The sequence below is a fragment of the Alosa alosa genome, chromosome 16, assembly GCF_017589495.1.
Source record: "Alosa alosa isolate M-15738 ecotype Scorff River chromosome 16, AALO_Geno_1.1, whole genome shotgun sequence".
NCBI classification, from domain to species: Eukaryota; Metazoa; Chordata; class Actinopteri; order Clupeiformes; family Clupeidae; genus Alosa; species Alosa alosa.
Genome location: NC_063204.1, coordinates 29620885 through 29637368, shown reverse-complemented (window position 1 = coordinate 29637368; position 16484 = coordinate 29620885). Strand labels below are relative to the sequence as shown.

Here is a 16484-nt window from a genome sequence, read left to right as displayed (position 1 = left end):
TTCCACAAGTCAGATGTATGATTTATGAATTCCTGCTCATGCATACAGTTGCAAAATGCAGTAAGGGCCTTATTTACAAGGCAGGGGTTGCAAGACAGATTAAACCTGAAACCAAAGCTGCTACGAGTAAGAAAGTCTCACTGGACGGACGCTGGGCAAGAGCCAGACTTACAGTCAATGGCCATCCTGACCTGGTAACTATGTTGGGTTGTTAAAGTAGTGCGGTAAAAATCTGACTAACATTTGTGATTGAGTGAGCATAAAAATATATCACATGGGGGACTTGACATGGAAGCAAAAATAATTTCTACATGGACATGTAGGTCCACTAGGCCTTTGGGGGTTAAAAAGCTTTTCAAGGGTCACAAACAGGCAAGGAAACACTAGGGCAAGATCAAAGTCCTTTTAGGCAAGTCTCTCCACTTGGCAGCCATATTACAACGCTTTTTGGGCTTATCGGGCATCTATTTCGGCAGAAATGCGCGTGCACAAGGCTTCACAACACCAACCTTGCTCCAGCTGCGAGATCACAACACATGATTGGCACAATGTCTTCACAACACACCACATGATTGGCTCAATGTACTCACAACACACCACATGATTGGCTCAATGTATTCACATGTCGACATTTTGCCGCAGTAGGGGTGGGATATGTGTAGACAACTGTCATATTGATATAGATAGATAGATACTTTATTGATCCCCAAGGGGAAATTCTATTGGCGTTACAATCTAACCCCATGCATTTCTATAGAGGATTTTTTGAGTGCTCTCTTCGTTAGAAAGTCTCTAGCAAGATACTGGAACGGCTAAGGAGCTGGGATTGCGTGCATTAGCCTGAAAAGTCCTGAGTTTAGTTTAAAAACATGTATAGCCTTGATTTAAGGACTTCCCCAGAATAAGTGATGACAGTTTATGTGAGGTCTTTGTGGAAACCACATCTAAAACACCACCAAAAACTCCTGGCTGTAGATGCACAATAAGTCTGTGTTCACTAGAAGATCAGCCCCGGGTGACCATTTTGGTGAAGTGCTTTTTATTGTCATGAAAATCGGTGCACAGATATCATATTAGAGTACTTAAACTACATACAGTTTTGCTTGAAAGGTTTGTGCAATGATGCTGTAATTCAGCAAGAAAGAACTACAGCCCATCCAAGAATTCAGCATGAAAGACATGGCTATTTATTGAGGAAAGCAAAAAATACGTAAGACCAACACAATTTTTAAGCTGCACGGTGTGTCTTACTATTAGCCAAAGCTAGTTTGTGCGTAGATACAATTGATTTGATTAATGGCACTGCTGAATTCAACTGCTTCCGTACAAGAAACACAGCTGGACTCAATTATCCTGGAGTTTAACAGTTGCTCATGGGTAAGCTGTATGAAGACCTAGTATCAATCAGAAATATTACAACATATTTTGAACTGATTTCTGCCAGCACAACAATGACATGGGCCTGAGTTGAAGATTTAGGGGGTGAGACGCTTCCTCTTATGACATCCTATACAAACAGTTGTTCTATCCAGAGACAAGGAAACTAACAAAAAGACATTTGTTAGAACGGACCTCTGATGCATACAGGCAGGCCAACTTCAGTAGAATATTCCCTTATTAACAAAAAAAACAGGACTTGCAGTGACAATATTGCTGTATCTGCCAACCAAATGCTGACACTAGCATCCGTCTTGTTTGGAGACTGGAGAAGAACATCGATACTCTTCACGATAATAAATAAGTCAAACATTCAAGACGTAGACTGACTTGACAAACTGTAAAGATATCAATAAGTAATCATAGACCACTGTTGCTGAAGTTACCATTAGGTATACATGCCGTTTCCATGGTAAACACGTGTGAAACAAAGACATACTAGTGGGAAAAATATGGGGTTTCAATTCTTGTGGACACCAAGCTGAATTAAACGTCTTCCTTTAAATTGAAAGGATTAATAGGATTCCTCCCTTGGCAGACAAAGCAATAAAAGGAAGATTCATCTTGCCTTCATAGTAATAGAGTGTGGACTAGATTTCACTGAACTTGTGTGAGGAAAGCAAAGGAAGTCCTTTCCTGGAAGCAGAAATACTCACCATGACGTACAATTAAAAATACTTATGAATAATCATTAATCACTTTGTGAGAAATTATATATTTATATAATTTACATATCCCATAAAGCACACATTCAGCTGGAACAAGATCACAAAAGTCCACGTGCCCAAATGTTCCTCAAATATATACAGTCTCAAGTCCATTTATTTACTCCACAGGAGGGCGATCGCTTTGCAGATGCCCACATCGTTGTAGTTGAAGTAGCAGAGACCAGCAAATGTAATCGAGGACACCATGAATAAAGTTGCATTTGCCATCTTGATCTTAGTGTCTCCGTGAACGTAGTCTGTTAATACTTGGCCCAGTCCCCTAGGAAGAAAAAAGAAAATAAATTTTGATTAAACTACCAATACAAGCCCTGTTTTTCATGATTTGCCAAGTAGGCTACGTATATTCACTGCAGGTTATTCACAATCCCAACTTTATCAAACTCTTTAATTGGAGAACCTAGGAGTTAGCAAACATTAAACAGCATATGGATTAGATGGGTCTGTCCCTTCAGAGCAGGCTGATTGTCCAGAGAAGCTTTGATGAGTATTTAATAACGCAGGCTCTGCTAAGAGCGAATTAGCTGGCCCCATGACAGGGATTTGGGGACTAGAACAGTCACTTCTGCTTAGGGTTGACATTTCAATTAAGCAGGTTCCTGTGGGTTTGATGACAGACTATATAGAGCTTGGAGAACTGTTAATGTAACAAGACATAATGGGAATTCCATTTAAAGGGAGATAAAAGAAAAAGACATTCTAACTAAGCTGCACTATCTACAAGTTCAGTAAGTGACTAGTTATAGGGCAGGCTTTTTTTCATCAAATTACTTTAAGCACAAATGGGCCTTTGGAGCAACTCAATGGGCTGTGCATAAATATAAACAGGTGCTTGCCATTTATCCACATATTTTCTTTGTATAGACCCTTTCAATCTGTTCCTAGAGGGTCTCTGGTTGAAACGCTCAAAACCAACACAGATACCATCAAATTAAAATGAATCAGACAGCGTAATGCTCTACAAAATGTTGACTTTAAAATAATTTTTGTTTGTTTGTTTATTTATTTAAATATTTATTTCCCCAAGTTATGCTCAACATTGTTTTCTGTGCCACCAGAGATGACTTGTTGCACATGTTTGTTTATGCAGTTGAAAGGTTTTATGGAAAATAATTCAGTCATGTCACTTATGGTCATACCAGTGTCCATGAAGGGCTAGTGCTGCAGCCAGAGGGTAGTCGACGATGGGACCGGGGTAGAAGTAAGCCAGGGGGCCCATGCCCAGCAGCGCCACACTCAGAATCCGCTCTGCTGTCCAGTGCAGAGACGCAGCTTTCGAAGCAGACCCAGCTGTATTAGCAAAAATGCAAAAAGTCATTAAAAGTAGACCAAGCTGTATTGGTTAGCAAAAACGCAAAAAAGGTCATTAAACCTAGAGCCAGCTGTATTGGTTAGCAAAAACGCAAAATGAAAACGTCATTAAACCTAGAGCCAGGTGTATTGGTTAGCAAAAACGCAAAAAAGGTCATTAAACCTAGACCCGGTTGTATTGGTTAGCAAAAACATTTAAAAAAAAAAAAAAAAACATGTTATTGGTTAGCAGCATTAACGCAAACAAACAAAGTGCTATTACTAAGAGCAATCTGATCATCTAGGGCAGTGGTTTTCACAGCTTTGGGGGTGTACAATGGCTTGGAACGTAGTGCAGCAACATATTTGGGGACATTGTGCACTATGGCTCCAAGCATCCCAAAGTGCTTGGAGGAGAATGCACTGTAGTTCTGGGGATTAGGTGCCATTTCACTACGTACCGAAGCTTAACGTTTGTGTTTCAGTGTGGCCAGGTTCAGTATCCCATGTTTTCTTGCAGGTTTGTAACTTGGTCTTTTGTCAACTTTGGATTCTCACTTCCACGCTAACGAGCTTTGACTAAAAACGCTAAAATTGAACTTTCTCAAAACACATCCGAATGACATGATATGGATGTCAACTCAACGTATGTACTCCCAATCATCCGTAAATCGATCTAAAGTGCATTTTACTCCGGATAATTCCTTTAAGTATTTGTACTTCGTTACTTCCCATCTCTGCAAGTAGTACTTGCTTTATACCAGAGACTTATACTAACCATAACTTGGAGTTGATGTATGTATCAGTGCCGTCAAAAGATGAGGTCGCTCTGCATCCTTCTGTTGTCCGGCCAGTGGTCGTGCGCCGAGAACACTACGAAGGAGGAGAGCTGCAAGCAAAAACATGAAAATGGTGATCTACATCGGGGGGGGGTTCGGGGGTTCCATGTTCCGTGTTGTGCATGCATTACTTGAAAAGAACTAGCTCCAGTTATGTATGAACAGTGAAGGTAACGAACTCTTAAAAAATGTGAAAAACGTGAACTTGAAGAAGTGAAAATTGAACAATATGAACTATGAAAATTGAACAACTTGAAGCTACATTTATCATGTGAGAACATGCTTAACAAAATATGGGAACTAAACGTGCATTATGAATATAATCAGTGGGAGCCCTGTGCTTGTTTCCCTGCAACAAGAAGGTTCCATCTGGGGGTGATGGAAGACAGTGACACCCTCAGTGTGTTTGAAATGTCCAGTCGATTGCGCAATTTGGCCTTTGGCTAGTCCACACATACGAAACCGATCTTTTTTTCCTCCGTCTTCCCTGAAACCGCATCAAGAATATTTGCGTCCAAAAGGATCCATATCAACACGTTACTTCTTACCCCAAGCCTATAGGTGGCACTGTTTCTTTACAGAAATTAACCAAAGTTTGTGCTTTACAAACAGACAGAATAGGCTATGACAAAATGGCTAGTGTAAGGAAACCAGAATTGTTTGTGTGGACTGATGGTGAACTGTCAACTGTAGTCAACTGTAAAACTAATAAACTTTATTTTACGGTTTGTGAAGGGTGCAGTCCCGTCCTTTATTTGGCTAACGCAGGTAGGCCTACTAATCACCTTTACTTTCTTTGGTTGTAGGATAGTCCGTGATTCACATTAGTTTTGGCTATCACCGCAATTAGGCTATCTAAACGCAAGGCTTACCCAAGTTCTAGGCTATTCTGTCGCCACATTTATAATATTGCTATAAAACCGTCGTTAGTAACAGTCAATACGTTTGCCTGCATCAAATCGCGCATTTGCATTCAGTGTGCTACCATCGGCTTAACGTGAGTTCTAAGCGTCTTTGTATGCTTATATCTGATTTCACTCGACTGAATGCATGTATATGTTGTAAGACATGTAAAATAAATGAATGACACTGGCACTACGCACAAATTAATGTAGCCTAAACTTACACCGCACTTTCCTAATAACTTAGGATAACAATAATAACAGTAGCTAGAATGCATTAAAAAACACCGGGAAAAACCAGTGTTCAGTCCTAAGCTATCGGCGCTGCGCAGCACCAGTTGTGATATTTATCTTACGGAGTGTAATCGTAGGTAATGTCATGTATGAAAACTAGTATTGTTAGGCAATACTGTAAGTGCAAGTCCAGGGCAGCTGAGGTGTGGCGATGACATCATCGATCACGCCAAGCAGGATGTCGCGGTTTCGCTGTCTAAACGAACTCAAAAGGGCTACGGTTTCAGATTTCTCCACTCTGGGACCAGGTTTCAGAAAAGTGCGGTTTCGGGCAGTGCGTTTACAGGATTCGTTTGGACGCTTGGCCAAGACGAAGCAAAACCTCTGCGTTTAACCTAAAAATCATCTCCGTGTGGACGGGCCCTTAGTTGCAGTCATTGCCGAAAACCCGGCCTCGCATAGATACGTGGTGGGAAATGGTAGCAACGTTTTCAGCGCCTTTACAGCTATCTCGGGATATTCTGCTTTGGTTTTCATCCAAAAACCCGCCAGAGAGGTTTCCTCATAGCCTACACACTCTTAAGACCACCGTCATTTGCAATTTCGATCAACTACTCTTCCTCCTGCGCTGACAAGTTAGGACTATTCGGGATATTGACAAATGGGTTGCGGACCCACTCGTTGGTTTGCCGTGGATCTTTGGAGGATGGGAAGTAACGTTCAAACTCATTTGAAAGCGCAACAAGGTGATCGCGCACCAGCTGCGAGAGAAAGGGTCCTGCCTCAGTCTCTCCCAAAACCCCCACTACTGTTTGGAACATATCAAATACACCCCGATCCACTCGTCGTACCCACAAATCAAGCTTGGCTTTAAATGCAGCGACTTTATCTGCCAGTTTAAAGGAGAATTCCGGTGTGATATTGACCTAAAGTGTATTGAAACATGATACCGAGTGTGAACGTATGTCTCATAGCCCATCTCGGCTTGCCAAAAATAATTCAGTGGAAATGCATGGATTCCAGTTTCTTCCAGTAGCAGCAACTGGAATCCATGCATTTCAACTGAATTATTTTTGGAATCTGATCCCTTATCATACCTGTTCATTCTTACTCGTTGCTCGACTTATCGTGACTAAATTCAAGATGGCTGCAAACGCTAAACTTTGTGAAGATACTGTCTGTATAAATCGTCTTGTAAGTAAACTACCAGTGCTTTTTCAAAGTTCTCAATGTCTCGTTTTTAAATGTCAGGGCCCTCGAAGTCTACCAAGTGTGGAGATACATTGAGCCTCGTGAATGGGTGTAAAACAGTGATTTATTTGCATGGCTAGCCCGATGCGAAGCACCACTATTGAAAAAGCTGTTGGTAGCATCGGCTAACTAGCGCCAGATTTTGGAGTGCAGGGGACAAGCCGAGATGGGCTATGAGACATACGTTCACACTCGGTATCATGTTTCAATACACTTTAGGTCAACATCACACCGGAATTCTCCAGTCGTCATTCTCCCCTGCAGTGACAGGTTGAGGTCATTAAGCAACCCGAATATGTCACACAGGTAAGCGAGTTTTGACACCCAGCCCTCATCACTAAAATATGCAGCTAACGGTGACTTTTTTTCTGTAAGAAATCTCTGCAGCGGCTCTCGCAACTCAAACACTCTGGCCAGTGACCTGCAACCAACCAACTTGGATAGCGTACCACGGTGACCCATTCAGCTGTATTTCGAACCTGTTCACCTAAATAAAAAAAAAAGGTTGATGTTTGGCAAAATCAGAGAATTGCATGGAAGTGCTGTGGTCAGTAACGTTAATAGACTATTAATGTTAATGTCAACGTTAGCTCAACTTAATACACTAACGATACACAGCTCAGACTAGGGTTGCCACCTGTGTCTGACAAAAATCCTGGACATTTTGACCATCCAATCGACCTTTTTGTTTGTAAGCAACGGCGCCTTTCGCACATCTAACCCAAGATAAAAACCGTCATTCTAAGCGACAATTGTATAGCTAAAATTAGTAAGAATGACAATTCATAGTTATTTGTTTAGTTAATTTCTTTATTTAATAGCAGACCTTTATTATTTTGTTATATTTTCAACAGTTTTTAGTTGTGGACACCTGGGGGCAGTATTGAGAAAAAAGGGGGAATACATAATTAGGTTCTGCTTTTTTGCTTATGTGGAATAAACTTTCCTTTCTCTGTCTCTCCTTGTCCCACACACTCTCCGTCTCCACCTTTCCATTTCTAATGAACCTCCACGGTGCGTGCCCCCACCACCACCCATGTTATGCTACGTCATTTTGTAGAGCCAATAAGGCTGCGCATACGTTTATGGACGTAGGCACGCTTCAATTAAACTGAAATACACATTTTGCGCATCATGTACAAAAATCCGGGACATTCAGTGTCCAGGATTTTTATTTTCCTGGACAGACCATGAAAATCCTGGACAATCAGGAAAATCCTGGACAGGTGGCAACCCTAGCTCAGACGATGGCTATATCACAAGACTTCTTGCGGGCTACGTTAACGTTAAATGCAGAGAGTGAATGCGGGCTGACTGGTCACTACAAACCAGGTTAGGTAGGATCTTGTTTCTGACACAAAAATAACTACAGAAATAGTTTTCAGGTTGTAGGTCAGTTGACATCGCACGGATGTATACCAAGCTAACCCTAGTCGGTCACTTCAGAGGAACTTTCAAGGGATCTGGGTACACTACGCTAAGACAAGCTAACCTTACCTCAAGGTTAATGTTAACGTTAGCTATCGATACCACGGATAACATTCGTTTTTCGTCAGCTAACGTTGCCTTAACAAATAACTTTACACACTTTGGAATTCACGTTAGCGTAGCCAGTCCAATAAACAGACCCGTATTAAAACTTGCCTTATCCACCTCACTAGCTGACGTTAGCTAGCACAACAACTTCCCAAGCACATGAACAAGTGATGTCACTGTGGCTACAGACAAACATGATGGGTAGCAGCTAACGTTGACTAAGGTTCATAGGCAGCAAGCTAGCGTAAGATAGACGATGTTCAAGTCTATCCTACATATTATTTCGCCTGTTCATGGTTGGGGACAAACTAACCTAATAGAAATACCACACCACCATCAATGTAGCTTTCCGCTAACTGATGCAATTGGAAAACCGGTATCCTACAAACATCTTCGGTAACGTTATGAACATGACTTCAGACACAAGCTAACGTTAGACCAGTTATGTGCCGCATACGAATAATCTTTTGTGTAGCAGTTTCAGTAATATGATTACTAACCATTTTCATCCGATAGACAGAACTGATGTTAAACATAAGCAATACTTACGATTTACTCCTCTATGACAGATAGAACCAAGTCTGACTAGGGCCGCCATGACGATCCCACTAACCAAGGTCAACTGGCTCACCCGGAACTGCTATTTCGCTATTTCCACATCCACCACAAAGAAAGACGAATTGGTAAGAGATAGGCTACAGCCAGAGCCCGTCTACTACAGCCTTTACTGTCTATGACTACAGCCCTTCAGATCTTTGTAGTATTATGACTGGTGTAGATATGCACACACATTTTAACTGTAAAATTAGCATATAGCCCTAATGTATTTGTCACATTCTGCCAAAGTAAACTGACATATCAAAAATCCTTAAAAATATTAAATATTACTGAAAACATATTCACCATAATGTGATTATTATTACTGTTGATTCAGAAAGCCAAAGGGAGAGGAGCCACGAACACTTTTAGTAAATGGCTTAAGACATACAAAGAACTGTGTAACGTTGCTCTGCAATGTTTTAAGATCTCTGAAATGAAAGGGCATTTGAGGAGAGCCTTAACAATCTTTGAGGAGACTGCTTGAAACCTTCAAGACACAAGGCCTATCCGGCCTATCTGTATCAAAGATTGTTAAGACTCCGTATGACCTACTGTATAAATAAGGAAGTAGCCTACAAGGTGGGGCTACTTTGCATTAAGAGCCCTTAGCCATAGGCAACTTGGTAGCCAGAGCAGCCTTTTTAATAATAGTATATAGTTTTTTAGTATTTTAGAATATTTGTTTTACAAAAGGGTGTGTAGGATATGGCCAATATTGTAACATTATGCTTCGATTCTATGTTTTCTATTCTCATAATGGTATATACCAGGTTATTGTCCAGTGTTTAACAGTAGGAATAGGATATTTTAATAAGCATTTCATTTCATCTGGGTTTTTGTTTGATTCTGTTGCCCCTACAGTGTTGGAGCCTGTAAATAATAGGCCTACCTTTACTACTGCCGGCAACACTTTCAGTGTTAGCTCCTTCTCTGTTGCTGATGTTCATAAAGCCCTAAAACAATTAAATCCTCAAATACCTGTAGGCCCTGACCACTTAGAACCTTTCTTCTTGAAATTAGCTGCAGATATCCTAGCTGAACCTCTGACACATCTTTTTAATCTTTCACTGGTCACAAACAAAATCCCCAAGGTATGGAAGTTTGGTTATGTTTTACCACTTTTAAAAGGAGGTGACCCATCCTTGCCTAATAATTACAGGCCCATTTCAAAACTTTCAGCATTGGCCAAAGTGTTGGAATCCTTGGTTAGTGAACAAGTGAAAGAGTACTTAAACGCTCAGTCAATTTTATCTAAGCATCAATCTGGTTTCAGGACTAAACACAGCACTATCACTGCTGCTACAAAAGTAATTAATGACATAGTCAAAGCGCTTGATGATAAGAAACACTGTGTGTCTCTATTCATTGATCTGTCCAAAGCGTTTGACACTGTTGACCATAACATACTAGTTAATAGACTGATCATTATAGGTATGTCTCAGCACTCTGTGGGCTGGTTTGTCAACTACCTCACTGATAGGACTCAAGCTACGCAAGTTGCAGGCCTGACGTCAAAATATGCATCAATCTGTAAAGGGGTCCCACAGGGCTCCGTTCTGGGCCCACTTTTATTCACTATTTATATAAACTGTCTGGGGGAGAATGTACAACATGCATTTTTCCATTTTTATGCAGACGACACTGTTATTTATTGTTGTGCTGCTACCATAAGGAAGGCATTTGAGCATTTGCAAACTGCTTTTCACAGAGTGCAAGCACAGCTTTATAAATTAAAGCTTAATGCTGAGAAGACCAAAGTAATGGTCTTTTCAAACTCAAGGAAAAATAAGTTAGACCTGAATATTGTTACCAATCAGGGTAAAACAATTGAGATAGTTTCATCTTATAAATACTTAGGTTTTTTAATTGATGACCACCTTTCTTTTAAGCTTCATATACAGAACTTAGTGAACAAGTTGAAATTGAAGCTAGGTTTTTTCTTTAGGAACAAATCTTGTTTTACTTTTTCTGCCAGAAAAAGGCTAGTCAATGCCACATTTCTTCCTATTATTGATTATGGTGATCTGTTGTACATGAATGCCCCATCAAAGTGTCTTCAGATGTTGGATGCTGTGTATCATGGAGCTTTAAGGTTCATTTCAAATTGCAGACCCCTCACTCATCACTGCACACTTTACTCCACAGTGAATTTGCCCTCTCTGTCAAATCGCCGACTTACTCACCTCTATATCGTCATATATAAGGGCATTATAGGTAGGCTTCCATGTTACATATCTGGATTTCTTTCTTTAACATATAGTACTTATGCCTTAAGGTCTCAGAACACTATTTTATTGAATGTACCTCAAGCCCGGACAGAGTTGTTCAAGAAGGCTTTCATGTTTGCTGCACCTTCTGCTTGGAATGAACTACAGAAAACACTCAAACTACAGTGTCTAATTTCCTTAAATGATTTTAAAGGTGTTTATAAAGCCATAGAACATGAGTCCATCCAGTGCAAATGTTTTAATTAATGGTACTTTTATTTAATCTGGAATGCACTTGAGTTGTCTTGCCTCTTTTGTGTTTGTTTTGTGATTGTGATGTGTAACTATTTGTTCTGCTATCTTGGCCAGGTCTCTCTTGAAAAAGAGTTTTTATATCTCAATGAGACTAACCTGGTTAAATAAAGGTTATAATAATAATAATAATAATAATAATAATAATAATATAGCTATAATGTAGCATAAAGCTTCAACTACGTTTTTACTTTGCAGTTTGAGACATAAAAGTTGACAGACTTGAGCATTTTATTTGAGGTCCTTGTTTGATATTCAGTTTCACACATTAGATTCAACTTTATTCCTTATAATTACCTACAGTATCACATATTACTCATTAATTGAATTATAGCAATATGGACCTACAGCATCAGACATATTGTCCCAATTTCAAACAAACCATAGTTGCCCAGTTATACAGACATTTTCCATGCAGTTTATGGCCGGAGGTGAGACTTTCACAAAAACACCTGAGTTGGTCAGATACAGTCTAAGCACTGTTTTTCATGGTCTTATACTGTCAATTTGTTAATGTTTCTGGCAGCTCTGATGGCAGATTTCATTGCAGTTTCAATCCAAGCGTGCGGTGTGGCTGTATGCTCCCCTGCAAAATGAACCCTATTCTCGCTGTTGAACAAAACAGAGGCGTAATCGGTCTGCTGGTAAGGGGTGTAAATTACAAAAGCTCCCAGGCTGAAGGGATCCAAACCCCACTTTTTCACCACGCCGCCCGTGCAGAGACCACGTATACCCTCTCCGTGGATCTTCACCAAGTCGTTTAGCACTGCTTCCATCAGCTCTTCATCCCTCAGTCCCTGGAACAGGGCAGAGTCATCGGAACACGTGTAGGATGCCAAGAGGGCCCCTCCTTTCCCAGAAAACCCATGGCTAGGGTAGTATATGAAACGAGAGGGCAGGTCAGTGATGGATTTGCCACCTTTAATGCCAGCCTGTTCCCAGAACCGCTCGCTGAAACTGAGCACCACCTTTGTGGAGGTGGTGTAGTGGACCGAGCGTAGCGCTTCCAACTTGAGCTCTGACAGGGCAGGTTGAAATTCAACAAACAACGTGGCCTTTGCCGAAGCAGTCAGTAAGACATAGTCAGCGGTTATGTTAGACAGAGTGGAGGAGCTGCGCCAGTCCTGGTATGTAACGGTTACACTGTTGTCAGACTGGGTTATGCGTTTGACCTTTGAATTAAAAATGATGGTGCTGTTGAGCATATCAGTCATTGCTCTTGTCAGGAGATCAAAGCCACCGGTGATTTCATAGTACCTGAAAACAGAGACATAATTTAGAGCAGTGCTACCAGTCATGTTATTCACACAACATTTATTCATTCTCCATGTCAATCAATCGTGAAATGAAACATGGTCTTACTCAATGTTGTCATTTATATCCGACTGAATGTACAGCATCTCTGTTAGAGCCGTGTAAAAAATGCTGTTCTCATTCAGGAGGTCTCCTATCATCCTGAGGGCTCCTCGGCTCAGGTTAGCCTCTTTTACCAAATATTCCTGAAATGGACATGGACCAGCATCAACTACATTCTGTTATCGTAACATTTGTTATATTGTTATATTATTACAGCATTTCATAAGCCACAATTATCATATAGTGATAGGCAGCTGAATATGCATAGCACCCAGTAGCAGAAGTCCTAGATTACAAAGACAGAAGCCTGACTTACTTTTACATTTACAACATTTAACCTAAGCATGCAGAATATATGTGGAATGCGATAAAATGCATTGCTGCAAATAATGATGACCCCAGCTCATCATAAAATTAACATTCTGTAGTCGTAGACTAATGAATTATAACCTGTACGTAAAACGTTGTTTACCTTTACTGAGTATGAATCATATTTTTCCAAAACAGAATTGCAGCCAATGGTGTTCAAGTCATCTCTCATCTGTGAAGATAACATTCATTAACATGTATTTGTTTAAAGAACTACATCCTCAAGAGGTTGTTTTTCAACACAGCATTGTTTACATAGGTGTGGTCAGTACCTTCCATAGCGCCATATCAAAAAGTTGACTTGCTGACTTCCCTTTTTCGGCTTCATTGAGAGGGTATCTTAATACATCTGGGTTGTCCTTAACAATGGAGGTTCTTTGCAGTAACCCATTTACATAGTAAAATGTGTTGTCGTCATCCTGAATGAAAGTATTTAGCCGCAGTCCCAACTTGGCCATGAAATTGAACAGAATCCTGAAATAAAGCAAGTATGCATTCAGTGGATTAATTGCTTTGTTTTTAATGCAACTATAAATAAATTAAGAAAAATATTTTATAAATACATATTGGTAATAAATAACATTATTACGCTTTTTTATTATTATATAAAACTCATTTATCCCATTTGTCTTCTGGATGAAAGGCACCCACACCTGCTTGTCAATGTTTTGTGGAAGGTTTAGTGGAATGCTGTGTGCTCACTTGTGAAAACTGGGAATCCTCATGGCTCCTAACTCGGCGTACCAGCCCTCCCTTTCATTCCTATAGGTCTCCACACGGCCGCCCAAGTGATGGTTTGCCTCAATGATAGTCACCTGATTACACATACAAGACAAGGCCAAGGGCATCTACACAGGAGCAAACTATTTGAACAACATATATATCTGGGTAAGTTAACTCAGAGGAACTGGTAAACCTGTCTTACAACAAGAGCCCTATGTTTTGTTATATCACACAGCTCTTCTATTAGTACAGTAAGTAGTAAACCTCCTATGAGTTAAATTACCCAGGTTTGTCACTAAACCACATACTTGAAATACCCCCCTGTACATGCATTGTGATAAACAAACCTTGTGTCCAGCTTTTTCTAAGAGTTGGGCTGCAGTCAGTCCAGCTATTCCCCCACCAACGATAACTACATGCTGTGGAGTTTTGGTTAAGGGGAGACCCTGATTCATGATGTCAAGAAGCTCATTGTAGTCAGCATCCTGCAGGCAAGCCAGAAGAGGGTCTTCAATGTAACCTTTAACACTGAAGATGATGATGAGTACCACTGCAACTGGCGCTAGAAAAGGATAAAACGCTTAGTTAGATTAAAATCACATGGTTCTGTTTCACGTATGAAACTGGGTGGTGTCAAGCAGGGAGCTGCTGGGCAACATGAGAAACTCTTTTGGCCTGATCAAGATGGCTGACATCAGATAACACGCTGCACTTCTCACCATCCCAGGAATGTTACGAATACCCAGATTTACCCATACCCAGTTTTGGCTGAGTTTGAGCTTTTATTGCTGAGCTTGATTACTTCTTCTTCATTCATCCTAATATTCATCGTGACCTATCACAATAATCATTCATCATAATGATTGATCCTTAGATTATCTTTTCATGCTAAAAGCCCTCTGGCATAGTTACTTTTTATACTATTTTTGTTTATTAGTGCCTAATTACAAACATCTTACAAACATAGCCGCTCATTCAGAAATTTAAATCTTTAAAGTTTTTAGCTATACTTCAAGGACTAAAAAATAGTGAAAGTTTTACTTTATCACAATTATTAGTGTAATTACGCATCAACTAACAGATTTTCATATACGTTCTTGTAAGAACACAAGTCTTCAGTGTCTTACTTACCATAGCGACAAAGCATCCAGCTCTTAGACATCTTTCCCCTAAACTGTGTTCTCTTTGGTGTGACTCTCCGAGGGTATGTAAAAGTCTGTAGCATACGCGAAGAGAAAAGAGCTGCCTGAAATTAAAATTTACCATCAAAAATGACATTTTGTACATTTCATTACAGCATTGTCCTATTAATCTTTAAGTCGCCTACTTTTCTTTCTTTCCCACAAATGTACATGATTCTGAGAGATGAAAGAGGGGGCAACTCACCTTCATCAAAGGCAACTCAGCCAGACTCTTTTGTCAACCATGTAAAAAAAAAAAAACTCTGACATAACTGAGAGGGGTGAGTAGCTTTATATACGGAGCACAAGTCGAAAAGGACCTGAAGGGAGGAAGCAGGACCTGTGAAACTGCCCACAGAGTAATGACACGGCCATGGGTGTGTGGGGGGCTCTTCTGTCCAGTGATAAATCTGTTCCCACGCCAGCTCCAGGTTCATCCACTCTGAACAAATTAGATTAGAGCATTTCCCTCTGTTCATTAACATACCTAATTTTCTTATCAATCAATCATCAGGAACACTTTGTTAATGAAATTATCATTTCAGGGTTCACAACACAAATATCCTTGGAATTAGGCCTATCAAATTATATAAAAAAAATTGCCTATCAAAAGCTCACAAATTGTAGCCTATAAAATATTTGGGGGATCCTGTTGAAGAGGTTAAATTCATCAAGATGGTTGACAAGATCTTAAGGTAATGCAGCAAATCACAAAAAACACCAATAACAGCTTAATACTTGAAACTGGACTCCTCTTTGGACTGGTTTCTTAGCCTATTGCCCCATTCTTGTCCTCATTCAACTATTGCTAGTGATGGTAGTGATGATGTCTGCTCAGAACTCATTTTGGACATATTGTGGTTAGTTGTATGTTCCCACGGGTCATGGAATTTCTGGAATATCATGGATTTTTGGAAAGTCTATTCCAGACATGGAAAGTCATGGAATTTTATCATTTTTGGGGCAAAGTCATGGAATATCAGGTAATTTTGTTGAAGCAGCAATGTACTTGTCAAAATACATTAATAAAAATATATTTTTGTGTATATCTGCTTATAGCTTTACTGCTTGCTTGAGTAGCCCATCTGTGTTTATTCAATGCCCATTTATTCATCTCCCGCTCTTAGAAAGATTCTTGACCGCTACACAGGCGCTCTGAAATCATTGGTCAGTATATTATACTATTCATTATAAGTCATGGAAATTCAGGGTTCATGTCTGGGAAAAGTCATGGAATTTTACATTTGAAAGTGGGAACCCTGTTGTAATCTCTCACACTGTAAAGTTGGTCTAATAGGGGCCCCATATAGAAATCACTACAACCTGAACCTGAAACATGCAATTTCCATGTTGTTCCAGTTGACACGGGATATAGGAAAAAACATTTCATTTCAGGCAATTAGATATTTGATTTAGTTTATATAGTATATTTAGTATTTAGTATCTTAGTATCATGTTTATCTTCTACTGTCTCTATTGTACAGTGGATTTTTTTTTTTTAAGTATTACTTTTTCTGCTGTA

At 40.0% G+C, this 16484-nt stretch overlaps 2 protein-coding genes across 2 annotated transcripts; both read right to left on the bottom strand.

The window, feature by feature from the left end:
- Positions 1-1164: 1164 nt before the first annotated feature.
- Positions 1165-8871, bottom strand: LOC125310046 (succinate dehydrogenase [ubiquinone] cytochrome b small subunit B, mitochondrial-like). The gene is made up of 4 exons (XM_048267232.1): positions 8764-8871; positions 4231-4341; positions 3302-3452; positions 1165-2424 (listed from the first exon to the last, which is right to left on the bottom strand). Exons 1-4 carry the CDS (start codon positions 8810-8812, stop codon positions 2259-2261), a joined length of 477 nt encoding a protein of 158 aa, XP_048123189.1. The 5' UTR covers positions 8813-8871; the 3' UTR covers positions 1165-2258.
- A 2956-nt stretch (positions 8872-11827) lies between these two features.
- il4i1 (interleukin 4 induced 1) lies at positions 11828-14956 on the bottom strand. The gene is made up of 7 exons (XM_048266700.1): positions 14913-14956; positions 14129-14343; positions 13761-13873; positions 13331-13532; positions 13162-13230; positions 12696-12832; positions 11828-12590 (listed from the first exon to the last, which is right to left on the bottom strand). The coding sequence occupies exons 1-7, from the start codon at positions 14941-14943 to the stop codon at positions 11828-11830; spliced, it is 1530 nt and encodes a 509-aa protein (XP_048122657.1). The 5' UTR covers positions 14944-14956.
- Between the last annotated feature and the right edge of the window lie 1528 nt (positions 14957-16484).

Bases quoted from the DNA above. Each gene is read 5' to 3' on its own strand.
- il4i1 (XM_048266700.1), bottom strand. From the start codon at position 14,943: ATGTCTAAGAGCTGGATGCTTTGTCGCTATG. The intron at 13,231-13,330 runs GTACTGACCACA...TTATCTTCACAG, and splicing joins TTGATATGGCGCTATGGAAG to ATGAGAGATGACTTGAACAC. The intron at 12,591-12,695 runs GTAAGACCATGT...CTCTGTTTTCAG, and splicing joins GATATAAATGACAACATTGA to GTACTATGAAATCACCGGTG.
- LOC125310046 (XM_048267232.1), bottom strand. From the start codon at position 8,812: ATGGCGGCCCTAGTCAGACTTGGTTCTATCTGTCATAGAGGAGTAAAT. The intron at 3,453-4,230 runs GTTAGTATAAGT...TTGCTAATACAG, and splicing joins TACATCAACTCCAAGTTATG to CTGGGTCTGCTTCGAAAGCT. The intron at 2,425-3,301 runs GTATGACCATAA...TTTTCTTCCTAG, and splicing joins CTAGCCCTTCATGGACACTG to GGGACTGGGCCAAGTATTAA.